The 26,845-nt window shown below is 37.1% G+C and overlaps 2 protein-coding genes and 1 long non-coding RNA gene across 8 annotated transcripts in view; 1 reads left to right on the top strand and 2 right to left on the bottom strand.

Moving 5' to 3' along the window:
* The window catches only part of LOC134532452 (phosphatidylinositol-binding clathrin assembly protein LAP), an 82,574-nt gene extending 79,487 nt beyond the window's left edge, over positions 1-3,087 (bottom strand). For 3 of the 6 annotated variants that reach the window (XM_063368861.1, XM_063368860.1, XM_063368858.1), the window contains exon 1: positions 2,811-3,087. In XM_063368861.1, the coding sequence (XP_063224931.1) occupies positions 2,811-2,952 (142 nt within the window). In that variant the 5' untranslated portion in view covers positions 2,953-3,087. The remainder of the gene's footprint in view (positions 1-2,810) is intronic. The other 3 variants (XM_063368859.1, XM_063368862.1, XM_063368857.1) reach the window with 1 other exon arrangement.
* Positions 3,088-3,291: 204 nt separating this feature from the next.
* Positions 3,292-18,864, top strand: LOC134532454 (probable arginine--tRNA ligase, mitochondrial). Its single transcript, XM_063368863.1, has 7 exons — positions 3,292-3,557; positions 7,269-7,612; positions 8,210-9,042; positions 10,045-10,175; positions 10,847-10,995; positions 12,395-12,469; positions 13,318-18,864. The coding sequence occupies exons 1-7, from the start codon at positions 3,519-3,521 to the stop codon at positions 13,466-13,468; spliced, it is 1,722 nt and encodes a 573-aa protein (XP_063224933.1). The 5' UTR covers positions 3,292-3,518; the 3' UTR covers positions 13,469-18,864.
* Positions 9,734-25,519, bottom strand: LOC134532455 (uncharacterized). Its single transcript, XR_010075142.1, has 3 exons — positions 25,076-25,519; positions 13,224-13,525; positions 9,734-10,121 (listed from the first exon to the last, which is right to left on the bottom strand). It is a non-coding gene; the product is annotated as an uncharacterized LOC134532455 (long non-coding RNA).
* Between the last annotated feature and the right edge of the window lie 1,326 nt (positions 25,520-26,845).

The following is a 26,845-nucleotide window of genomic DNA, read 5'->3' on the forward strand; positions in this document are numbered from 1 at the left end:
ATACGAGCATTTGCAATCTGTGGAGAATATTGAAAATTATTGGATGTAAAAATCTTAAAACTCAACGCAACGTTAGCGTTAGTTTTATCAAATGGCTAACGAAGAGCAGCAAATGCCACCAGCTGACAAGACGCAAAGGCGCACTAAGGGCGACGTCGACACGCACATCGAACGCCCCATCGCCTCTATGAACGAGCAAAGAACCTGGGTTCACTACTGCACTAGACTAAGCAGCGGCCCGAATTCTAAGGCACATTGGTGCGTAACATGCCATTTTTTATTATTTTGCAGTTTGTTATTTTTACATAGGTTTAAGCGAACCAAAGTTTATCGTACAGACTAAATAATTAAACCACCATGACTATCTCACTACGTTTATTAGAATCTGATTTAGCATAAACAAAAGCATCCCTTATGTTTCTGCTATCTTTGGACATCAAAGTTAGAATTCTTTGAATGAATTGATGAATTAAATCTTGAAAGTCTCGTCGACACTGAGATCACTAGACAGGAAGGGAAAGGAGAAGAGGATGAAGCACTGGCGGAGGAAGCGGGAGAACCTGACAATCTCCGAACCGCGGCAACGACGCCACATTTTTCGGGTCTAGTGTTCCACAATATAATGCCTTATTTCTCAAATCGCAAGCAACTTTGTAAATTATGTATGAAGTTCCTTTCGTAGATGTAGCCCCGGTTAACAATTTACACGTCGTAAAAAAATGTTAAAACTTGGCTCAGTAGTCGTGAAGAGAGCACTTGTGTTACAGCCGGTAAACAAGCGCGAAGCGGCGAAGTAGACACCCTTGGAAGGTCCTTGCCACGCTGCGGCGGTCGGCAGCGAGGTAATGACCTCCGCCGTTAGGTGCTTCCAAACTGTTTAAGCTCGGCTGAGCACGGACTTAGCCTAACCTTGACCTGCAGGCCCCTACACACATTTCAATCCAATGTCTTAGCTAAACAGTTAACTGATTTAGGAAGGTCGGACGGTCTTCCCCATTCGACTAGCCGTCTTAGTACAGACCCCCTCCACTTTACTTCCTTGATCGGATAGTGAGCGTAATAGACTGTCGGCTCAGATTAGTTTTCTCACAAATTATTGCGTTTTTACGAACGGCTTTACCATTCTTGTCAATTCCTTAAAACGTTCAATCATTCGTTAAAAAATCAGAAATCATCCGTGTTCAAGTGCTTCAACAATTTATTTTGCCCAAAATTTCCTTTCTGGTGGGAGCTATTCAAGGAGCACTGTTTTAAAAGCGACCACGATTTAATTTTTCGAAAAAAAAAAAACGGTGCCATTGAGAGGGTGTGATCAAGTCGGGAATCTCTGGTACTGAATGATATCGGAAGGAAGACACTGTAGAGTGTGGATAACGATCTTTAAATTGGAGATCGGATTGTATTGGAAGGTGTGTAAGGGGCCTTATCAGAGCCGTGGTTTACTGCCTCACGCCACTTAGCGGTCAATGGGGGAAAAGATGGCCACGCCTGACCGGCCACGTGATGGAAGTACGGAATGTCCTAGAAAAAATTCGTTAACAGTTCGAACGCAGAACTGCTTATGAAAATTATGCTAAAGGTATTTTCTTTCGTGTTTAGCGGTAGAAGTTTTTCACAAACACGTGTACGTCAACTGGCTAAAGGGGTGGTTATAGAACACGAAAGTGCACGCAAATCCAAACAGGACAAGCAACGCGACACCAGGCCAGAGGCGCGCGGAAGACAAGTTGATAGGTCAGCCACCTACGGACCGAACCACACCAACCAGTTGCGGCCCGTCTGCTGCGGCCGGTGGAGGTACAGTGCGACCAAAACTTACCGAGCCGCAAACATCTAACTGCGGGCAGTTCTACAGGGAAAGTTCCACACCGCATTTTGTTTCTGCTCCACATAAGCTACCGATACCTCAATGCAATTATATCATAAATCTTCATACCATTCGAGTATGATGTACAAACGTAAACTTTACTATCAATGAATGGACGAAACAGCTTGTTTCGCTCAACAGCATTCAACTGACGAAGTCTATCGTAACAGTTAATTCAAAGGAGCAATTTTAAATGTGAACAATTAATTCATTCTAATAAATAAATTTCTAACAAAAGCGGCATTCAACCACTAACAAAAATTACCTCAGTTTTCAATCGTTAAATATACCGAAGGCCTATTAGATTGGCAGGCATGTCTACTCTTACGGTTTAGAATTCTTAAATTGACTCATTCATTAGTACGGAGTGAAAGCCTTTTACGTATGATGCAACCTGAGAACCCTTATGACACGGAGAAAGGCAAACTTTCATAATCTCGCCAATTAGGTTAAGTCGCCAAATACATTAAGGATAAGGTACAAAGAAATTAACTGTCAAATCTCAAATCACTGAAGCAGTATCTGGTGAATACACGCTTATTTACTAATTTTCAGCAGTCACTGGTCCCAAAGAGAACTTACATAAATAGAGACGCGGATAGTCACTCGCAATAAAGGCCTTCTATGAACATGTTTCATTAAAGTAAATCAAAGTTTCAATTTTACTACGCAGAAAAACAAGATGAAACAATTCATTAGTAACTTTTTTTTCATTGCAGGTAGACCTAAAGATATTGCACATTTGAAAATCCACTGTGGAAGTTCGAAGACCCCAATATATTGAAAATACATATTTTTAATAACAGAAAAGTTATCGCAATCCGCCCGGTAAGAAACGCCCTTTGGCCCTTATTCATATGTAGGTCAAGTACGTCACTTGCTACCAATCGCACCACTTATCAATTTAAGATTGACTCAAATAGTGAAAAATAAGTATACTTACAATCTAAATGCTTCTTTTTGGGGCCTATCAGTTCTTCTGTCGTAGCTTTGCATACTGACTTCGCCAAACCCTGGCCGGCTAGACTATGCCTTGCAGCTAATAACCTATCGTTTATCGTTTGTCCTGCCATTTTAACACTCATTATGAATAAATAGTACTATATACACACGGCTGGGGCTAAATAACCCCTACACCCGCACTCAACACCACTGAATTTCCACTTGACAATGACAGATCAGCTGTACATTGAACACTACAACATGATAAAATGGCGACCTCGGACAGGTGGTGACGTCAGTAAAAAGTAGTTCAGTGTGCGTTACCATAATGTAATTTAAGATATAATATAATACATTTGAAAAAACAATGGTTTTATTTTACAACCATAAAATTAACTATATTTTTTTTACTAGGTATTATCTAAAATTAATTTTATACACACACTCTCTTTTGACTTTTTCAATGAACAATCGAAAATTGAAGTCAGCAAAACAAATGCGATGATGCGCGTTTCGATGGATGCGGGCATTGCAAAGTTTAAAAATTTGCAGTTTATTTTTATTTGTCATTTCATATTTATGCAAGAGAACTTCTTGAACTTTAATGTGTACTTTGGATTTGTTTTAATTTTGCAGCGTTTTTGAGTATATATATATTTTTTTTTTTAAAGAAATACGGTTAGGATTTAGTGGTGCGATTATTGATTTTATGATGTCCTCTAAATTGAAAGCCCATTTGTGTTTGAAAGTGAGTTTTTTTTTTTAATACAGTTTTATATCAGACAATGTTTGATATATTAGTCAAATCAATAGAATAAATGCAGTCCCTAATATAATTAACACCCATAATTCCAATTAAATTTTGTGCCTCCTTTGTGTTAAGACTGCAGATCTCCTAACCTAATTGTCCTTTGTAAACATTTTGTTTCTTCACTACAGACCAAATTGGTTTGATTTTAGCCGAAACAATTTTTTTGTGAGAGTTGCATTATTACGCGTGACTTGTGACCACGTTTTTGAAATAGTCATATTAAAGGATAATATACAAACAATGAAGTATAATAATATACATAAAATAGACGTGATGATGGCGTGGGGAACCAAGGGAAACTTTCAGCATTTGTACGGGTTTATCAGGAATACGAAGGGCCTTGGGGCAATGCTACCATTTCTAAGGAATCTGGAGTCTCCTCCTGTAATTGTTCTTTAGTGCATATCCAGTTGTATTTTAAAATAAAACATAAAAACATAGAAAGGAATTGGCTGTGTTTGTGAGGCAGAACTGTATAATTACCCAAATAAATTTGTTTTTGAAAACTTGTATAAAATTTTGAGGAACATTGTTCCCGGGAGCAATTGTTCTATGTAACATATTAACATATCCAATTGTATTTTAACTTAAAAAATTTTAATCAAGTAAGAAGTTGAATATGTATGTGATTTGAAACTGTATAATTACCAAAATATTTTTTATTATGAGGATATGCATTATAAATCTTTGATATACCTAAACTGAAAGAGCGGTGGCCCCGGGAGCAATTGTTCCGTTAACATGTTGTGTGTTTTAAAGTAAAATATTAAAATAATGTAAGCATTTAAATGTGTTTGTGAGGTGAAATTGTACCGTAGCCAAAATATATTGTGTATATAAGAAAAGGGGGATAAAATGGGCCTAGCAAGCTACAGGCCAGTGTTACTTCGTCAGTAGGATATTTAATGGAATGAGTAGTAAATGGAAAGGAGACACAGGCTAGATGAGAGGTAGCATGGGTCTAGGAGGGGCTACTCATGCAAAATGCAGCTGGCTGGCTTCCTCGAGAAGTTGGTGCAGAGGTTCTATATGTGACAGCAGATAAATGCCTGATAAAAGCATTTGACAAGGTACCTCATGTAGAATTGATGCAGAAGGTAGAGGTGTCATAAGGGACAGCAGGGTGGTATTTCCTTAAGAACAGGACACTGGTGGTACGAGTAGAGAGATGTTACGTCAGGGGTGCCGCAGGGCAGCGTCCCGGCCCACTGCTCTTCACTATCTGGTGACTAATATGAGGGCGGGCGTAGAAGGATGCATGACGAATGTGTGGTACATGGCGATGCAGGGGAGGGAGGATCATGGGAGGATTTGAAAAGACTGGAAGAGTGGGTAGAATGAAATGACAGTAAGACAAAGATGGTTAGTTTTACTAGGAAAAGGACAATCGTTTGGTCCTTTGAGAACATGGACATCTGCTAGTTGAGTAACCCCGTCAAACTGCTTAAGGGCAGCGATGAAAGGTAAATACTGAAAACGGGCACATCGAAACAAAGACAAAAATAAAAAAAATTCCTTCCTAATCACAGTGAAAACTGGCATTTCGATACTCCAAGTAGTTTTGCGGAAATGACAGTTTTATCAGTTTTTGTTTGGAGTAAAATTATCGTAAACATTACAGAAATGTAAATATAGTGACATAAATTTGTGTTGTTTTTTTAGTAGAACAATAATTGTTCTGTACCAGAATTCAGTATTTCCAGATATGTAATACATTAGCTTACAGAAAGTTAAAACTGTTTTTGCAATTAATAGTCTATAGTTCTGGTCAGTCATCAAACATGTTGAGTGTCACAGAAGGAACAATACTAGTGAACACAGGAAATATTTTTCCATTTGCTTTCTTAAATAACTGTTCACTATATTTAGTTTTATAACTAATGTATTTATTATCATTGATTATTTACTCCTACCTTTTGATTATTTGTATTATTTATAACTGGTGTTTATTTTTTACATTGTCTTATCACATTTCATTTAAATTTAAACAACCCAGTGTTCCTGGAAGCATTTTTGTTGAAGACACTATAGATGCTTCACATGCAGCAATGTCTCTTTTCAAATGGGTCTTCTTTCATTTCAAGCACGTTGCAACAAACCACAGATTTTTGTTTCGCTGCAGTAGGCCTAGTTAGGAAAAGTTAAGGACTTTTAAGAACAATTAGAGGAATTAAATAAATAAAATTTAGAGAATAATAAATATATATGACATAATTTGTACTAAATATTATAAGATTCTTAATTTTAAATATTTATTATTGATTATTTAATATTTTAAAAAATTTAATAATAAATTCAAAAATTTAATTTAAGTTTATTCAGTTTTTAAATATTTATTATTTTCTTAATTAAATATTCACTTTTCATTATTATCAAAGTGTTTTCATTAAATTTGTTCATTTATTTTTATAAATATTTATTATTTATTCAATTTAATAATAAATATTAATAATTCAAATTTTAATTTGATGTTCGATTTTAATTTGTATCACACATTTTTTATTAAATGTTTTATTTAATATATTTCTTGATTTTGTAAATATTAAATAACCAATAATAAATATTTAACATTAATAATTTAATAATATTTAGTATTAATTATATTAAATAATAATTTTTAATTAATATCTATAAATAATACATACGGATAGTTAACCTCAATTATATTGTAGGACTTGAAAAAGTATAAAGACACAATTTTTTTTACTAATATTTACGAATAGTAAATAATATTAATCAAAATATTCAATTTAAATCACTACTGAATATAATTTATTAGCACATGTATAATTTTCACTTGTATGAAACTAAAACACGTGTTGTGAATGTAGTAACTAAAAACATGTGGATAAATATTATAAATATGAAAACGGTGATCAGAGGCGACGAGCGTGCCAACATGTGTGACTAATAGAGGTTCTATTTCTATTTTGTTGGTAGTTTTTTTTGGAGACTTAATGAGCGGTTTAGCGGGCAGCTTCAACCTATTAATTTTGTGTTACAGTGATGCGCACGCATCTTAAAATTTCACTCATAATTTTTTCATAACGAGCCTAAAGAAGTATAACTTCAAAAAAAGTAAAAAAAATACCTACCACCGAGTTTTGAACCACGGCCCTTCAGCTTATTGACCGCACAGTATATAACCACTGCTCTGACAGAAGGTTACAAGGAAAATGTGTATTATAATTGATGTAATACCAAAATAATGTGTTTTTTTTTAAACCTTGGAATTTACTCTTTACTATGACTATTTTAGTTTACCAAAATAAATTCCATGGTAATTTCACTATCATAAAGTTTCATTTGGCACACCAATACGTTTAGTATGTCCCCTAATGTGGGTTTATGTTCATACACGTGGGTCCGCCATCTTCCCATGAAAATGTCGTCAGAAGGTGTGTGCCCAGCTTCAACCTGTTAATTATCTTAAAATTTCACTCATCATTTTTTCATAACGCACCTAAAGAAGTATAACTTCAAAAATTCAAATCCCAACCAAGCCCCTCCCCCCCATCCCCCCCTTCATTCCCCCTTGCCTTTTCTGCTCTCTCAAAGGCCTTATTGTGACAGTTGGATGTTACACATTTTGGATTAAAATGTTTGTTCATACTTTTGTGTTAATTTGTAAATATGTGTTTGTTTCAGATATTGAGTGTTGTCAAAGAGAGGTTGCCTGCAAATGTTGCACATACACAATTACTTCCTAAAATATCTCTTGGGCGAATGAGGCATGGAAAAATTGTATATTTCTTGCCTCTGTCATCGCTGGAACCTTTCAGTGTAGAGAAGACGAGGAACTTGCTTGCTGCAGATGGCATCATAACAGACATCCGTCTCGAAGGTCCAGAGCATCGTGAGAATATCGCCCTGGAAATCAACACTGAACAATTTGTGAAAAGTGTTTTAGAAGAAGAGCTTGAGAAAATAACCAATAGGAGTCAAGTTGTTCATCAAGCTGCTGCAAAAGAAAAAATTGTCATTGATTACAGGTCTTGAACTTATATTAACCCACTGAAAAAGTTCCTTAAATGCTTTCTTGCGCTGTTTAACTCTTAGTTTTCTTTTGTGGTAGCTAACTTGGCACTGCACTGCATTGGTTTGTGGCCAGTGCAAAAACTCTCTTTAATTGGAATTACTTTAAAATAAGAATATGTCAAAAACATTGTTAGTGGGTAGTGCCTTTAAGTTATTTTTTTTTAATCTTGAATAATAAATTAAATATATGTAGTGAGTTTTAATAAACTACAAAGAAAACACAGTTCTTCATGTTCAGAATAGATTAATTGTTTTTAATCAAAATAAAACTTTTATATCTTTAAGGTAAAAGTTCCATATCACATATCTAAGTTAAACCCTTGATCCTGTACTAATTGATCATGTGTTACATGATGCTTACTGTGATTGTAGTAAACAAAATTAAATAAATGATTAGACATTCTGCTACTATGTTCTTACATTTTAATAAAAAAGATTTAATCTATAAATATAATTTTCTATGTAACTCAACTTAGAAATATCTTTTTTTAATAAGAAAAGCTATTGTAGCATATTGTATTTTAAAGTTTCTTGTTATTGATTTGTTCCAGTTCTTTGAACATAGCAAAGCCATTTCACGTTGGACACTTGCGATCCACCATAATTGGAAACTTTATTGCGAACGTACTGGAGTTCCTGGGCAACGACGTGGTGAGGATAAACTACCTGGGGGACTGGGGCACGCAGTTCGGCCTGCTGCAGGCGGGCATGGACCTGTTGGGCCACTCGGACGACGCCGTACAGCAGAACCCGACGCGCGTGTTGTACGAGGCCTACGTGGCGGCCAACCAGGCAGCCGAGACGGACCCGGGCGTCGGCGAGAAGGCGCGCAGGATCTTCCAGGCCCTGGAAGAAGGGACTTCTGCGGATGTGGAGAAATGGGAGATGTTCCGCAGCTGCACCGTCGCGGAGCTGGAGCGGACGTACCGGAGACTGAACGTGCGGTTCGACGTGTACGAGTGGGAGTCTGCGTACGGAGCCTCCCGCATCGGGGACGTCCTGAGGGCGCTGGAGGAGGGGGGCGTCATGCGGGCCGAGGCGGACGGGCGCCGGGTGGTGGACCTGGGGTCCCGCCGAGTGCCACTGCTGAAGAGCGACGGCACCACGCTGTACCTGACGCGGGACGTCGCTGCCGCCGTGCGCAGGCACTCGGCCCACGGCTTCGACCGCATGCTGTACGTGGTGGACGGCTCGCAGCGGGACCACTTCGCCGCGCTGGCCGGCGTGCTGGCGCGCCTCGGGCTGCCCTGGAGCCACGCGCTGCGGCACGTCGCGTTCGGCCGCGTCCGGGGCATGAGCACCAGGAGGGGCGGCGTCGTCTTCCTGGCGGACATTCTGGACGAGGCCCGCGACCTGATGCGCAGGAGGCAGCGCCAGTCCGCTAGTATGTGAGTTGCTCATGTCTCTGGTTGACCTGGAGGGGTGATTCATAGAACATGTACTTACAAATGCCTGGTTTCATTAACTTCCAACCGTGCTAAAAGCGGATGTCGACTTTAGATGTCCTTCAAGGACTAGGTGCGACACTAAATAGCTGCGTGATTACTGCTGTGTTCTTCCTATTGAAACTTTCTGTTACCAGTTACCTGATATGCAGCTCTACTAGAAGTATGGCAACTTTTCAAAACTTAATTTTTCTCTGAATCAGCCTCAAAAATTTGTAGGTATCATTTAAGTACGTACTATCCATGGTAAGTTATTATGTTAAGTTTACTCATAAGTATTTTTCTAATTCTTTATTATTAGAGTACATACATGTGGGCACATAAATTTTTGAATCTATTTTTTTTTTGTGTAGGCATTTTACTACAGTAATATAGATAACTTCTTTAATTCATAATCCAACCTAAAAATGGGACTTCTTGGTCTGTAATTTTATGACGTAAAATAATTTGTAGATGCCTTGTTTCAGTTTAAGTAATTGAGTAATATTGTGATGCTTATAGATTACAGGTGATTATTATGTAGTATTTTTGAGTAATATTATTATAAGTGGATTTTTTGTGTTTTTGTAACTAAAACTTGTTGATTAACTCATAATATTTTAATGTGGGACAGTGAAAATAATAAATAAATTACATTTGGGTTAGCATATTGAAATATAGTGTGTAGTAAATGTCACTGTTTTTGTGGAAAATTTAGTTCTACACACAAACACATGCTCATACTCATTCACACACATACTCTTATACACAACACAGACACATACACAACACATACACATACACATACACATACACAACACAAACACAAACACATACACAACACAGATATACCTTCACACCACAGACATACCTTTACACCTTTTCTGTTACTGTCATGAAAATGAGCAACATACCAATGGAACATCACTTTTTGTGTAAGTTTTTCTTTGTTTGGATTGCAGCCACAAAGATAGACTTGGGCGATATCAGCGATGACACGGCGGATGTTCTGGGAATATCTGCAGTTATTGTCAGTGATCTGAAACAGAGGCGGCAGCGTGACTACAGTTTTGACTGGGAAAAGGCGCTACAGGTAGCTTATGCAAGTTTCTCTATGTCTTATAGTCAAGAATCACTGCTAATTTTCTCCATTGTGTAATGATGTTTCTAGGACTCTTATATGAGTGAGCTTGTGAGGAATTATAAGATTTAGGCTTTTCAGGGGTATCGGCGCTGCCAAGAATTTTGGATTTTCCATAATGACCAATAATTTAAACATCCAGTTATGGAATTACTGAGTGTTATTTATTTATTTAATATGGAAACAAAAAAACTTAGATGACATGTCAGAAATATTGTGTCCCTATCAGCGTTTCATATGATAAATCTCACGTATATAGCTGGTTGGCTGTTAGCTGCATAAGTGTACCAGAGTCAGGCCACAGGATTTTTTTTTGTCACGGAAGGATGGCAAGTTAATGAGTCAATCATAGTAATTTCCTGACTATTATAAATATTAGTTAGGAAAATGTTTTGCAAGAAAATGTGAGTTGATAGGAATGGTTTGGCACCGTGTTTGCTTTATTAACATAGATTTAATTTATAAAAATTATACTATTTAACAATCACGGGAGGACATGCGGACATAGTGTAAAACTAGAACACTATATGAACAAGGCTCTGAACGCTCAGTATTGCAGGTGTAGCACTTGTGGATGTTGCTCCACACCACAGTAGTTGGTACTGGCGTGTGGCGTGTGGCAGGCGCAGGGCGGCACGGGCGTGAGGCTGCAGTACGCGCACTGCCGGCTGTGCAGTCTGGAGCGCAGCTGCGGGGTGTCGCTGCCCCCCGACTGCGACCCGGGCGCGCTGCGGGAGTCCCAGGCCGTCTCGCTGGTGCAGGAGCTGGCCAGGTGCCCCCACACGACCACTAGTCATTATCTCAAGTCTGAAAGCTGGATTATGTGAATGTACAGTGATTTTAAGTATTGGTAACCAAGAACCTGTAGGGTTCGCAAGGGGGGGGGGGGGGGGGGGGGGAGGCAGCACGAGAGATTTGTACGTAAGGTTTACCAACATGTCAATTCTGTGTGTTGTATACTGCTCGTATTTGGCCTGAATGCATGCAAGAAAATGCTTTAAAATACAAAGAACGTTTTCCATAAAAATATAGTGTAAGCAAGCCCCCCACAATGAAGTGTTTTTAATTCCCTTGGGTTGGGGGGGGGGGGGGGGGGTTATATGCTCATGTTGGTAACTGGTGATTATAATCTTTTATTCTAAATCCATGTATGTCAGATGTGTTTTTCAATAGTAAATAAAGTTTTATGTTCCATTGCTTTTTTAATTTTTTTTGTAAAATATCACAAGTGGGAAAAATTATATTTACCAGGGCACTGTAAGACAAGGGCTTCTGCAAGCCAGCCCTGTGCCAGCTGTAGCAAGTGAGCTAGCTCGAGACACTGTAGCTGTCCTAAATGCATCTTTGGTGATGTGTGACTGGTATTCCATTGCCTTTGACTGTTGTGAACAGTGATACATGTAAGTGGCAAAGATTATCTTCATAATAAAAATCCCAGGCCATACTTTCAAAGGTTTCTGTTATACCAACTCATAAATAATATTTAATAGAAACTTTTTTTTTCTCCCTTCAGAGCTACACAAAATCTCCTAAACATGTTTTCTAAGTGTATAGAGTACTTTTCTGTTTCTAAGAGAAAAAAATTATAAAACTGGAGCAAATTAATATTAACAGAAGTTTTCTTGATACTGATTTTGTAGAATTTAGTTTTGCCTCATCCAAACAATAAGGCAACATGTGACCACAGGTCTAGAAGTCTTAAAAGTACATAATACTGCACCAAATTTTAAATTAAGTCGCCCAAACTTAGCCCTTGTTATTCAAATTGTTGCATCGTAAGACGCAAACCTGTATTGGGAACACAAGTAGGAGTTTACTATATATTTGACTCTTTACACTGATACAAAGTAATACTGTGTGTGAGATTTAATTTGTTTTACTGGCCATCATATTAACCTGTAACACCAGCACAAGCATTAAATGAGGCAGTACACGTAAAACAAATGCGAAACATTTAAATGTTCGACCTCTTTGTGGTTTTCATCAGGATTAGAGAAGGCACTAAACACACTATCTGAATTAAAATGACAGTGGAAAATGTTTGGTCGGTCTGCCTATTCAACTAAACTTGTTTGCTGGTCCATTGATATTGATATGTGATATGATTGACTTACAAAATTTAAAAGCTTAACATTGAACACTTGTTCCAACAAACTTTGGTTTGTTTGCAGGTTTGAAGAAGTTGTTGTGAGGTCGTCCTTAGAGCTTGAAGCGTGCATTCTTGTTAATTATTTATTCAAGTTGTGGTAAGTTAATGTACTTTGCCACTACTTAATTTATTTGCTGTAGAATACAATGCTCAATATATTTAACACTGCTAGTTTCCATTCTATGTACTTCTTTTTAATTTGAAAGAAATAATTGTAGATAGGTATTTGTCAAATGTTTTGATTTTATTTCAGCCCAGAAAATGTTTTAAAATTGTATCACTGATAGTGATAGCCTATACTGCATTCAGCCAATTTGAACTTTTTGGAATCAATATTTTGACACTAAGTTTTGATAACAACTTGATAAAATTATACTGTACCCTAATATTTGTTACACTTGATTCAACTGACAAATCACTAAGACAATATAAGATTTAAAAACTTAAATTAACTTTTGTATGCATTTTAGTTAAGTAATTTATAAAATTAGGTATTTTTACTTTTTAATACTATTTATAATTATATGTTAAATTAATTATATTTTTATTAAATTAGTGTTTGTGTTTGTATGTGAGTTGTCCATTTGTACATGTTTTTTGTATATATGTTGTGCCTACCTTAAAACTTTCACACTGTTGGTAGGCTTATTACAAATAAATATTTTATTGTGTTCTTCATTGAAAGGGTAGGGGGTCACGTGGTGTAAATGTCAGATCACTTGTCTTTCACCAAGGTGATATGGTGGGGCGAACCTTTTGCAAGTGGGACGTTGCAGGAAACCGGTGGATTTTCTCAGGGTTCCTTTCCTAGCCATTCATTCCATCAAAGCCCCATTAAACCATCTCATCACCTCTCATCGTCTCGTCCCACGAGTTCCAAAGAGCTCGGGTTAGCTGCGATAGAGAGCAGTACTGATGGCCACGTGGGCTGTGGGTTGTCGGCAGCAGCGAGATCAACGCAGCGCTGAGGGTGCTGCCGGTGAAGAACCAGGACGGCCACACGGCAGCCCAGAGGCTGCTGCTGTTCAGCGCCGCCAGGCAGGTTCTGCACCGAGGCATGAAGATCGCAGGGCTCCAGCCTCTCCGCCAGATGTGACAGCTCCTCCTCGCCGAGATCTTCGCTTCCGTTGTTTCCTGTGCTGTGCAGAGAACCCTGCAATCCCGAACATGCACTAAATTGTCGTGTTAGGGTTACCTAAGCTTGTACACCATAAGTAGGGGCCTGTTCTTTTCGCGATCGCGATTAAACGACGATAAACGCGAAATCACCGTTAAATACAGTTTTTACGCGAAATCGCCATAACACAGCATTTTTACACGAAATTTTGTATTAAAACACGAAATCGCAGTGTTTTTACGCGAAATTTAAATACTGGTTAAAAGACGTGTCTCGTCAATGGTAAACAAACACCGCAACATGGCCGCCGAACATTAATCATAAATGCACTAAAGCAAACAAAAGCTTACACACGCTCACGTTATAATGTTAAACCCAAAAATATACTGTAAAAATACGCAAAACTACGGCGTTTATTTTCCTTTCCGGCATAATGTTTGGATAGATAAGACAAACAGGCGAAGTTTTAAAGCGTACGCACACCGCTCGGGGCACTGACGTCAGCTTGGAACAGCGACACCGGATAAATACAAAAGCAAGCAGATGATTGGGCGAACGGTGTTTGAAACAGCCTTACGTGAGTGGCCATATCACGTCAGCCGGGGGCGCTGGCATATAGTTGGAACAGCGTCGTAGTATCAAGCAGATTAAATCGCGCCAAAAAGCGGGAAAATGTAAACATACATTAATTTTCGAATGTTGTGACGATGATGATTAGTTGGCCAACAGTTTTTATAGATTTTGTTGGGTCGTTACAAAAACGCGGAAATACCATAACGCCGAATGTCAAAATTAACCACAAAGCCGAAATAACAACTGAATGATTTTGTGTGTTTCTTAAATGTACCTTAACGCCGAATCAAACCTAACCTTACCTTACCTAGCGTAGCCTAGCCTAGCCTAGCCTAGCCTAGCCTAGCCTAACCTAACCTAACCTAACCTAGTCTAACCTAACCTAACCCAACCTTTGTGGCAGCCCTGTAATGACATTTTTGTGGTGCGTCCTCGATTTTGTTAAAGGGATTAATAGTTTTCCAGATTAGTTTATGGGAATGAATTAATAATCGGTGTCTAAATCAAAAGTATTGTCATATAAATATATGTAACCTATTTGTTTAGGGTATTTACTAATGAGTAGGTTCAAGTAAAATTATTTAACTTAAATAATTTTAGATATATTTACGGTAACGCTTTTTTTTTTTATTATTTATTTATTTATTTATTTATTTAAAAAAGCACCGCTTTTGTGTTTTTAAGTGAATTTTATTTTAAGTGAATTTTAGCACCGCTTGTGTGTTTTAAAGTGAAATTTAACACCGCTTTTGGTAATTTTTAATGACGAAATCTGAAAATTTTATTTACCACTTTCAGGGGGCCCTAACCATACGGTACGCAGGAGCATATTGTCGCTTAGCTAACAATATTGCCTAACTTAATATATATATATATACATGGAGCCCACTGCAGTCAGTAAGTTTGCTTTCTGTGTTTAGGTAGTTCCATAATTGTGCGAGGTGCTGCTATATCTATGAGTTTTTCCATTAAAATTGTATCTGTAGATACAAAACAGCCTATAGAATGTGTTAGAACGAAAAAGTCAATTATGTTAAAAATGTCAGTTTTACGGTATTGTTCGTTAAGCGACGCTATGCAGAATTTGATGGAATGGGGAGGGGAGATAGAACCACTTGCCCACTGTTTTCTTCCAAATTCTTTCTTTTTGTTGGTGGGAATGGTAGATTTTGAAAAGAGAATTTTTAGATTTTCCAGGGGGGGGGGGGGGGGGTTACATATTTTCTCCCCCTCACCCCTGCGGGCCCTTGCCATCTGCATGATGTTAGTTCACAAGTAGGTTTTCTTTTTCTATAATTTTTAAATACCTACACTGTTCTTGTTTGTTGACCAGATGTTAGGATGATAGGTATGTTTGAACTGTAGCAAATGTTGGCCCGCAAGAGATGTCACATTTGTTCTCTGATGAGACACTCAACACTCATTGTGCATGTATGACTGGCATTGGCTTATTAGGAAGAAAAAACTGTTCTTATTTATTTTAAGCATAGACTGCAACATTAACATTTTTTTTTTCATTATTTGTTTTATTTTTGTGGCAATTATATTTTAGTATTGTATAAATTGTCATATTACTAGTTTGGGTTTACTGTAACGTATGAAAATTCAGTACAAGGGCTAATGTATGAGCTCTACAGCAGTAAAGTTGCTTGAATAGTCTATCCTTTAGAGTATTCATTGCCTTTTAGTATGTTAGTTTAAAGATATAAATTAGTAGAAGGCGGGTGAGTATATAAAATTGTTAATGATACAGGAAGGAACAAATTGTTAAATTAATTGATTTTGTACGGGTTTGTATCATACATTTTTATGCCCGCTGTGAATTAAAATCTCTTCCTTAAAGCAGCATTTCTCTCTAAAGTGATGTAACTTGCTTATAAATTTGTATATGTATGTGCGTCACAACATCCGTTGCCAATATTTAGATTAAGTTTTAATCTGCACCAAGAAACATTTTATGAGCATATACATACATAGAACAGTGTGTCTGTCCTTATTCTGGAAAGTCAAGAAATTTACTGGAAATCCTGGAAAGGTGAAGGAAATTCCCCATTGATAGTTATTTGAGGGGTTGATGTCATGCCCCAGTCTCCCATCACCCTGACTGTGTTTTAGTACATAGTCATACGTACTATCAAATGGCATAGCTACATTCTGTTTGAATTTTCATTCGTGTTAAATAATTCTACCTTCTAAGTCAGATATGGGGATGGTGGAGTATGTATTTTCTTTATTTCTTTCAGAATACACTTGCTCTCGAAGAAACACTTTTCAATTAGTGCAGTTTCAAAGTACAACCCCAATAAATTACAGAATGATTTGAAGTAACGCAGTCATAGATTCGAAGTAGTCCTGTTTCCTTTTGTGTGAATTTTTGTTTCCATGCCCGCACAATGACACAATGACAATAACTTTTGTGTAGCTTTAAATACAATTCAACTAATTAATAATGTGATGAATCAACAAACAAATTTTTGCTGTTTCCGTAATATCTATTTGCTTCGTTCATTGCAATGACGCCCGTCAGTTCAGTGTTTAGCAAACATTTATTTTACGACATCCTTTGTGTCAGTAGCAGCCCTGGGGGGTAAAGCTAAAAGCTCTTGGTGCTAGTTTACCACGCCGCCCAAAATGGGCGAGTGGCAAATAATGGCAGACACTCATTCGTCATTCAGTAAACAACAGTGTCTGTAATTAAAATGACAGGATAAATTACTGTTCTTCAAATGTATTTAGACTTATATTTGTACTGTAAATTGATTAAAATGGTAGTCAGCAGACACACTTACTTGATTGGAGAACAAATTATTTTGATTTATATACACTCTTTTGCGAAAAAGTATTTGATTAGCGCTCTGTTTTCCTGAAATGAATCAGAGCATTACTTTGAGGGGTGGGGTCAGTGGCGCACCCAGGAGGGGGTTTTAAGGGTTTAAACCCCCTCCGAAAATGTGAGGAAAAAATATAGAATGGAAAAAGTAAAAACATTCCCAGTCCCAGCAAAATGTGTAGGATGGTCTATGGGCAGCTCTCAATCTACCAAACTTTGTGAGATGTTTTCACGTCAGTGTATACATTATGGTGTCGCCAGACTACTATGCTTACCCCTGCAGCACCTAGCAATGTAGCAATCTCTACCCGGCACACCCTTCCCTAAACGTTATCTCTCGCTCTGTTAGTCGATGCGTTTTCATTTTTTCTTACTCAGTCTGTTTTCGGCTACCGTGTAACATTACCGAAGATTGTGGGAACTGGGCAGTGTTCTGCTTCTCGAGTTTTAGAACTGATGTTGATAGTGAGTGCGGTATCAGAATGTCTAAACGTAAGCATGGTTTTAATTTACTGAACTACTTCTCCAAACGACCAAAGCCAAGAACTAGTTATGATGCTGAACATGAAGGTAAGCGGCTTGCAGGGAATTCATAGATTTCTCATTTGTGTGTCAGCTACTATACTGTATTTCAAGTAATTGTCCATTTTTTTATGTTGCTCTTCTGAGAAAAGTGCCTGTAAACACAAACAGGAGAGCACAGACCCTGTTGTTTTTTTTTTTTTTCAAGAAGCCGGGAAGTATTAGGATTAAGCACCACTACCACTACCACTGCAATGGAGAGGGCGGGCGTCTTTCTCGGAAGAGAATCGTCAAAACACGGACAACTTACATGAAACACAGTAAACATGCAGTTCATGATGATGGGTAGATCCGTGGCAGGAAAGCAGGTTGGACAGAGGCACTTGTGATATCATGTGGCTCTAGTCGCCAGAGAGCATACATTAGGTACTGTGCAATACAAAAACATTAATTCGCATTTCTAGACGAATAATTCCTACCACAGTGCAGGCACGACCCAATGATTGCGTGCATGTCTTCACAAGTATCTCGTGATGAGTAAACAACTGTTGCCCTGCGCATATTTACCAGGAAATGGTCTGTGAGTACAGAACCCAGTCCCCAACTCACCCGTGCCCAAGAGCGTCGCCAGCCGATAACCTGGGGGGGGGGGGGGGGGGGGGGGGGGGGGGGCAAGTTGATATATGGAGCCATGCTTCAACAGTAGATTATAGCAGCGCAGAAGGAATACTTGGAATGGAATAAGTGAAATCATTCGAGTTTCGACGTACGAGACTTGCTTGATCGTTCAAACCAATCATATTGCCTTGTCGTGAATAATAGTTTTTTAGTAGTGTTTTTTTAATAGTGTACCACGAACATTTCATTTAGCATGTCTGCAATATGTATCATCAACTGTATTTGACAGAACTGATGCAGCATTGTTAAATATGAGGCTTTCGTTTCCTGGAAGGACAGACGGAACATTAGAACAAGTCTATTTCCATAATTCCTTCAAATGCAGTGACACAATTCGTTTACTGATGCTGTGTATTAATTATTTACTTTGCTATGTATTATACTAGATTAGATTTAGACCAAAAAAAGAGTATTCCTGAAAATTAGAGACTTCCAAAATTACTATAACCAGTAAAAGATTTATAATATATTACCTTTAAAGTGCGTAATGTGCGAACTTTAACACACAGTGTAAAAAATTGTAGTTACTTCATTTTGATAAATATTTTTCCTTTCCTTTGGCTTCGGGCCTTCAGTAGTAAAGATTGGTGATCGCTGATCATTGTTATTGTAGTATTATATTTGTAGTCTGCTACCGTGAATTACTTTAATTTTTTTACAAATTAGTTTGTGTTATATAAAAACTAAGAATTGTTTGTGCGCTATGTTTATCTCAATTTTTGCATAATTTTGGACTATTTCTGCAGTTGTAACTAGACATTATATGTGTGAATTTTATACCCTTTGTTTTTACTCGTAGAGTGAACTTAATTTGTGTGTGTGAATGCAGTAAAAAGCAAACCATCATTGTCAGTGATTTAAGTTGCACAAAATGTGGACTTAATGCATGCTATGATTCTCATGGTATTAAAATAATACTGATTTTGAGCGGACTAGACCCTGGGTTTGATAAAGGTATCTTTGTTTGATTCTTGTCTAAAACAAAATGTATTACCGTACTAAAAATTATTTTTTCTACCAGCAGTATATTTAATAATTAGATACAAAAACTTCTTAAATAGCACCAAATTTTACCTAGAAGTCCAAATTTTCCCGGGAGAGGACCCTCGGACCCCCCCCCCCCCTTCCTCTTTTTTTTTGAAACCGGTGTTCCTTCATAAAAAAAACAAACTTAACCCCCCCCCCCATTCCCAAAAAAATTCCTGGGTGCGCCTCTTCTGGGTGGGGTACTACAAAATAAGTAAATTAAAAAAAATTAAAAAATAGTTAGGGAAATTTGAATTATTTGTCAGATTTTGTGTGGACTATCTGTGTAAGTTTATATGACTCTTAGAATGCAGGTATCCTGCATGGCATCAAAGCTGTTTTGGCATGCATGTGTACCCAAAATATGATGCAGAGCAGAGGAAAAATGTCTAATGATAGTAGTATGAATTACAATCCCTGTCGTTACACACAGTCACTTCCTGAAGTACATTTAAAACTGTTTCCACAATGCACATGAAAGGCATATACAGGTATCTTGGCTGATAAGGAAGCATTTAATTATTGGAAAAAATTGACAAGAGAGATGGGAAAGAGACTGAAAGATTTTAACCGTTAGAATAATGGACAAAGACAAGATGGAGAAGATAAAGACTAGTAATGACTATTTACCAAGGATGGAGACATAAGTAGAAGAGAGATGAAGATTATAGAAGAAAAAAGAAATGTATGGGATGCCTTAGAACTAGAAGATGATCTGAGGTATGGGCAGAGACTTAATACTTAAAAGAAAGAAATAAGACCATGAGAGGAAAAGAAGAAGATTATAGAAGGTAAAGGATTATTGAAAATGAGAACCAAAGTAGAAGAGGAACTAAGAACATATAAAGAAGGAAGATTTTGAAAATAACTTTATATGTAAGAAAGAAACAAGATAGAAGGAAGAGTAGAATAAATTAGAAACGGAAAGGGATGAGTAACATTATACTAGTCATGGCCGCAATGTCCATTTTTTGTGTTCTCGCACCTCTATGTTCATGCTGTCCTGTCTAAACCTGTTTCCACTTATTCTGCATATTCAAGATGGCCAAGCAGCCTAAGGTTATGTCCTTGGTTTAGTTGCATGAATGACATCCCACACACTTTCTGAGACCGAACAAAGCAGTGACAGTCGTATGGGAGGGGTGGTGGGTGCTGTGGTCTCCCCCTCCCCACATAACCTCTTGACTAGTACATAAACTGGAGCGATAGCAAAAATTATTATTATTATTATTATTTTAGCGTTTTAAGTTGGTTCAAATTTATTATTCTAATTTTTTTGGTTTTTGATGATATGCTAACCTCATACTTGGCCCTTAATTTAAGCCTGGGTCCTAGCCCTGTTGGTGACATCCGCCGCTGTGTGTCCATATGAAATCAATTACTTACATGCTATGTCCCATTGACCAATCGTGTTGTACATTTAAAAGTAGACTGAGTTTAAAGTAATTTATAATGTGGATATCTAAATCTAACAAATGAATAGTGTCTCAAAAAAATAATAAAACAGTAGGTACTATCAAAGCCTCTGTTGGCCAATTTTAGCAGGAACGTAGAAAAGGAGGGTTAAATAGGTAACCAGGAATTGGGGAGGAAAGGCTTAAAACTATAGGAGTGTAAAGGGGTGCCACGAGGGAGAAGGGAAACTTCAGTCACGCAGCGCCAGTTCAAAAGTTTAAAGCAGTATCACTGCACTTTCAATTATCGATTTCAGCAAGCTCTGAACTATAATTTATTGCACAGTAGTTCTTCAACGTCAGTGGGACTTACCATTCCTGAATCGCTCATACTTGTTCAGGACATGGTCAAGTGCCATCGATGTTTACTACGTGATCTATGAATTTTGGCTCCAATTTTTCAATTTGGAATTTCTATATGAAGTGAATCCATTATTTGTGAGCTTAAGACTAAAGCTAGGTGGAGAAGATGGTCCTCCCAGCTTTCCAACCACACAAATATGTCGTCCAGGTAAAAGACAGCAAATTCGCCAATGTACTCATCGAGAACTCTGCCCATCAGCATCTGAAACGTCGCAGGTGCTTGATGTAGCACGAATGGCATCATGCAAAATTGGAAGTATTTGCCAACGAGTACAGTAAAAACAGTAATTTGCTGGTCCCCTGTCCGTGTAGGTATCTGCCAGTCACCTGACTTCAAGGCAAACAAGAATACTTTTGCCCTACCTATCAAGGTAAGGATGGTGCGCTTGCAGTGACGTTCAATGGTTTCATATTCATGCATCTTTCGCCATCTTTCGCACCCAATACAATTAGCGAATTATATTAACTCACATTGGGCTCTATGACACCTTTCTCTAGAGTAGCTTCTACTTGCTCCCAGAATACAGTAACTCGATGTGTTTGTGCGTCGGGGTAAGGACATGTTATTGGTATGGCAGACTCCTAACAGTTCTTCATCTTGACGCCACTCCCGCTGCCTGTCTTTAGCTTTTAAATTTATTATTAATAATGTGAAATATCTCAGGGTTTTTAACGGGGGTTCGGCCTCGTGGCTGCAGGCAGGAGTGCGTCTCGGAGTTTGGAAATTACGTTCAGAAATTACCCGGGCTGTTTAGGCCACCCAGGACGCCTTGAAAATAATTAATGAACAGATTATCAGAACACTGCACTTTATTCAACGTCGATACACTGGATGGTCCTTTTACTGGCCGCGTCCGTTGTCGTACCGCTGTGACACACGTAAACGCCGGCGAATAATATGCGCGACCAGGATAGATTGCAAAGTGGATCGACGGGTTGAAGCTGTGGCTACGTGTCTCTGAGTAAGATTTGACATACAGTCACGGAGTTGCGGATGCAACAAATTATACAGCAAAGTTAACGAATAGCGGAGTCCCTGTGATTAGGGTGGTTTGCAGTCTAGCCTGCGACAAAACTAAAGACTCGAAAAGTTATGCAATCACGTCAGTGAGCGACGTACGCGTAAAGTCTCAATGCGTGGCAAGATAGTCACTTAAAACACACGTTACCAATTACACTAAAGCATGAAGAAAGTTACAATATGAAAGTTAGTCAATCTTTCACAAGATTCTCGATGATAACAATTAAGAGGCCGTGTCAGTAAATTTTTATTTCCAATATTCTGGTCTAGAAGTTCTCTCTTTTAACAGTGAGATTTAGTGGCTTATTCAACCGAAGTAACTGTAACCGCAGCGCGTGATAAAGCTACTATACCGCCAGATTACTCGACGAAAAATGTATCTGGTTCCTCGACAATCTGAGAGGATGACAATCTGACCGGCGGCTCACTAGGAAATTGCGGATGCAGGGATTCAGAATCAAGAAATCTCACATTTACAACTGTAGTATGAGTCGTATCTAAAAATTTTAATACTTTAAATGTATCGGAATACAATTAATCTTCAAACATGTGGTAATTATTCTTTATCTGGATGTAATATTCCGTGAAAAATAATGGTAGTTGACATTAAAAAGTATACGAAATTCATAGTGTAACGTTTTAAAAGGATAATAACATAAATTCTTATGCTTAGATATTGCATATGCATTACACACAATCTAAATACAATCTCACTTAAGTCAGACTACCCAATTTTTTACAATGCACCATCATACAGTTTAACAGAGGTAGGAGAACCTCTTATCGATGTTGTTTCAAAGAATCTAAATTTACAAATATTACTATTTATCTTATTATGATATGTATCTTTATGTATAAGAATTTACAAAAAAAAATGAATTGATTACATTACACTTTAACATTACAAAAGACTAAAACACTAACAAAACTTAGTTTTATATATTGCTGTAGCATATTAGAAAACGAAATAACTCACTAGACTAACATTAAGAGGGCTGTATCACAAATTTACTTTACAGAGGAGAAAATATCTTTTAAAGATATTTCATTACCTCATTGACTACATAATACTGCCGTTGATGTGATCGTAGATATAAAGTATTGAAAAATTAGATTTCATTATGTTTATGTAAATATTTAGAAAACGTTATTGCTTATAGATGCTCATTATTTAAATAATAGAGAATCTTTTACTTTTATGTACTGGACAAACAAAATACTTATAAGTTAATAAGCTTAGTTGAATAACATCTTCAATTTGTATTGAATTCAATGTACAAATTGAAAATCATGTACAATGAATGCAACTGATTGAATTCAATAAATATTTGATCTTGTGAAACGGCCATAATGGTGATGTCGATAATTATAGATGCTCACATGCATTTTGAGAGTCCGTATAAAGCCTATTACAATTCTATAAGTATACATTAAAATGCTTTTAAAATAGACATGTGTAATATAATTGAAACTTGTTTAAATAATATCATAACAATAAAAAATAAATGAAAATCCTTCAACAGTAAGTTATGTTTTATAAGATTTTAACAAAACACACATACCATAAGAGAATATTAATCATGCCACATAATTCAACACAAAATATTCATTCCAATAGGCGCTACGTAAAAATAACTTCTATTTTTATGCTGATAACTTTGCATTGTTTTATATATATCATTATTTCTAACTTTTAATATTCTCCACACATTAACTGAAATTAAGTATTTTCAGAGCCTTAGCAAATGTTGGTCTGCACCACATACAGTTCGTACGATATCTCTACGTGAAACACATACAGTTCATTATTTGTAATTTTAATTATATTTCCATGAACATAATGAAATTAGTATAGGGCCTAGGTTGTTCACTGTTGAGTACTTCTGAAGTATTTTCATTGTGAGTTAACATACATACCAAATGCCATTCTTCCAGCAAAGTTACAAAGAAGACAACAAGATAATATATGTATAATATATATAATATGTATAATATATATAATATGTATGTAGTACCATATTTTAAACCCCTATTAAATGCATAATAACTCAATCTCTTTTCTGGACTATTAAGTAATAGTTTTTGATTACTGTTATTTGTAACTTAAATAAAATGACAACTAACAAATTAGTAAAATATATAATTACGTGCGATATAGTGTGACAGTTTTACTTGGACGGCAAACGAATATAATAAAATGTCTATGACAATGTTAACTTTACTCATTATTATGGAAAGAAACAAAATGGGCAGATAAGCATATTCTACGCTGACATTTAAAAATGCTCAATTCAAAATGAACATTTCTTCCCGATGACAAACAAAAAAGTTGTATGGTCGCGAATAATACATTCGTATGGCGTCACATCAGCGGAATATTCCCTTGGCATAAATGTGTGAAGTCTGTGACACAAAAACAAATGAACGAACAGCTTTTTTTTTTATCGGATGTGCAATCGGAGACCCTTGGGGTGGTTGAAGAGTGTCAGGTCGGTCGCCAGACCAGATAGTGAAAGCTCAGGGGCTTAGGATAGAAAAGGCCTATCTCCAAATTATTAAGTATAAATGTTGTCATGAAATAGTTAAAGACTTGATTACACCCAGGTTTTTAAACCCATCATGATCATGAAGACACTGATCGGAAGGTAATGTACAATACATTTCAATGGCCTTTTCAGTTTTTGCTAAATAATTATAAATATAAGCAAAATTCCACTGTATCTGGACAAATCAAAATATTGATTATATTTTTTTCATCACAGAAATAATATATGATATGATAACTAAATTTGAAAAAAGCGGTTATGTTAAATGTATTGTATACTTTCAGTAGGCAAAATTTCTGGCCCCTACCTCTTATAGACTTTGAGAAAAACTGCCTTTTAAAATAACATTGATATAGATAGGAGCGCAAATTTGTGACACGGCCTCTTAATTGGCTACTGGAGCCTAAAACTGCGTGCCAATATTACGCGGTCCTTAAACTGGACATGGCCTTACGTATTACGTTAAAACAAAATCCCTAACGGGAATTAAATATTAAGTTAAGTGTCGCACGAAGTATCGTGCGACTTAAGTGGGGTCGGCGCCGAGCTAAATGAAGGTTTGTAGAAACTTACACTATTGCTGAAATGTTGAAGAGAAAACTAGAAGTGCTGGCCCGACGTTCGCGGAGCGTCCGACCCCTGGGAGCCCGAGTTCAAGACTGGGCGCGAGACCGCCCGGCGGCCTCGCGCCTAAACGCGTGGAACGCGGGAAAACCGACCCGACCAGTTTTGGACTTAGAAACAAATTACACAACATATGCTTATAAGACAATTAGACATAATTACCCTTACATGAACCCTTCTTTTAAATTGTTATTAATTTGGTTGTTTTAATTACAAAATAATCAAGTGTTTAATTAGGCGCATTGCCACACCCGGCCGGGCGCTGTCGTCGTCGCGGCGTTCGTTGCGGTGCACTTTCTTACACTTTGTGAAGATCGCGCTCGGGCGTGTTCGTCGCACTTCGGAGCCAGTGTTGCTGTGGCATAACGACCTTTGCGGACCAGAGGGAGCACCGGCGGTTGGCGTCAATCTTTGAGACCACCGGAGCAAACATGTCCTTCCTGAGAACTTTAGGTTGACGACACACGTCGGTGCTCCCTCGACTCACAAAAACCGCTGTGTCTCAGGGATGCAAACGATACATCGATGTTTTCAAAACATCGATGTATCTTCATGAAACATCGATGTTTTGATGAGCGATGCATCGACGAAAAAGTCCAAAAACATCACATCATTCATCATTAAAATTACTCTATTTTTTTTACAATATTTTGGTTATCATTTCATGAATATTTATTGAATATATAAAAAAACATTACGATACGACATTTAGTTTTTAAGATACAATTTTTTCAACTGTCTTTACTTACTATAAAAACCTACATTTTAAGTAGGTATCAATAATGTTGTAAATACTGAACTATTTGGTTGATTTCAGTATCAATTTTTTTTCCAGTACTTTAAGATGTGTAAAATCGTTTGGAAAAAATAAATACCGTTAAAAAAATTTGTTTGCATAAGAATTTTCTTTTAAATTTTGTAAAATATAGGGAAAAAGCAACGAGACTTAATAGGCAATTTCATAGCTTGTTGTACATACAAGCTATTGGTTGGTACCGATTCGGTCTCCCTAGCTCTATCGAGAAAATTAATTTTACATTTTAAACCTGCACATACACTTTATGCTTTTTCCCTATTTTTTTCAACAAAAAATAAATTGTGTAAAAAATAGTTATTTTTAAATGATTTTAGACTTCTTAAAATACTGGGAAAAAATGATAAGGATACCAACGAAAATAGTTTAGCATTTACAACATTTATTTATAGGTACTTAAAAATGTAAGTTTTATAAGTATCGAAAATTAAAAAAAAAGTTTCTTGAAAACTAAATGTCGTATCGCAATTATTTTTGGATATATAGATCTCTCATGATCTGTACTATTTACAATATATTGATGTAATGATAACTAAAAACATTAAAAACAAGGGTAATTTTATTTTATGTAAGCCTGTGTCATACATAATATAATTTAAATCATTTTGGCATGTTTTTCCTGATATTTAAAAACATCGATGTATCGTATGTCAGAACGATGTATTTTGACATCGATACTTTTTCGTTCGAACATCGATGTTTTTAAGAGCGATGTTGCATCCCTAGTCCCAGTGCCGTTTCGCCCAAGACGTGTGAGAGTGCGTGGCCACGAACTAGCGCCACCACTGGCGGTTCGATAGTCACCCACATGTATCATAATCAGGGCTATTTGTTCTAGTAAATTTAAACAACTGTACCAGTGTGTCATGTTTTATCAATTTGTAATCATAAATAAATTAGGTACT

The sequence above is a fragment of the Bacillus rossius genome, chromosome 6 (genome assembly GCF_032445375.1).
Source record: "Bacillus rossius redtenbacheri isolate Brsri chromosome 6, Brsri_v3, whole genome shotgun sequence".
NCBI classification, from domain to species: domain Eukaryota; kingdom Metazoa; phylum Arthropoda; class Insecta; order Phasmatodea; family Bacillidae; genus Bacillus; species Bacillus rossius.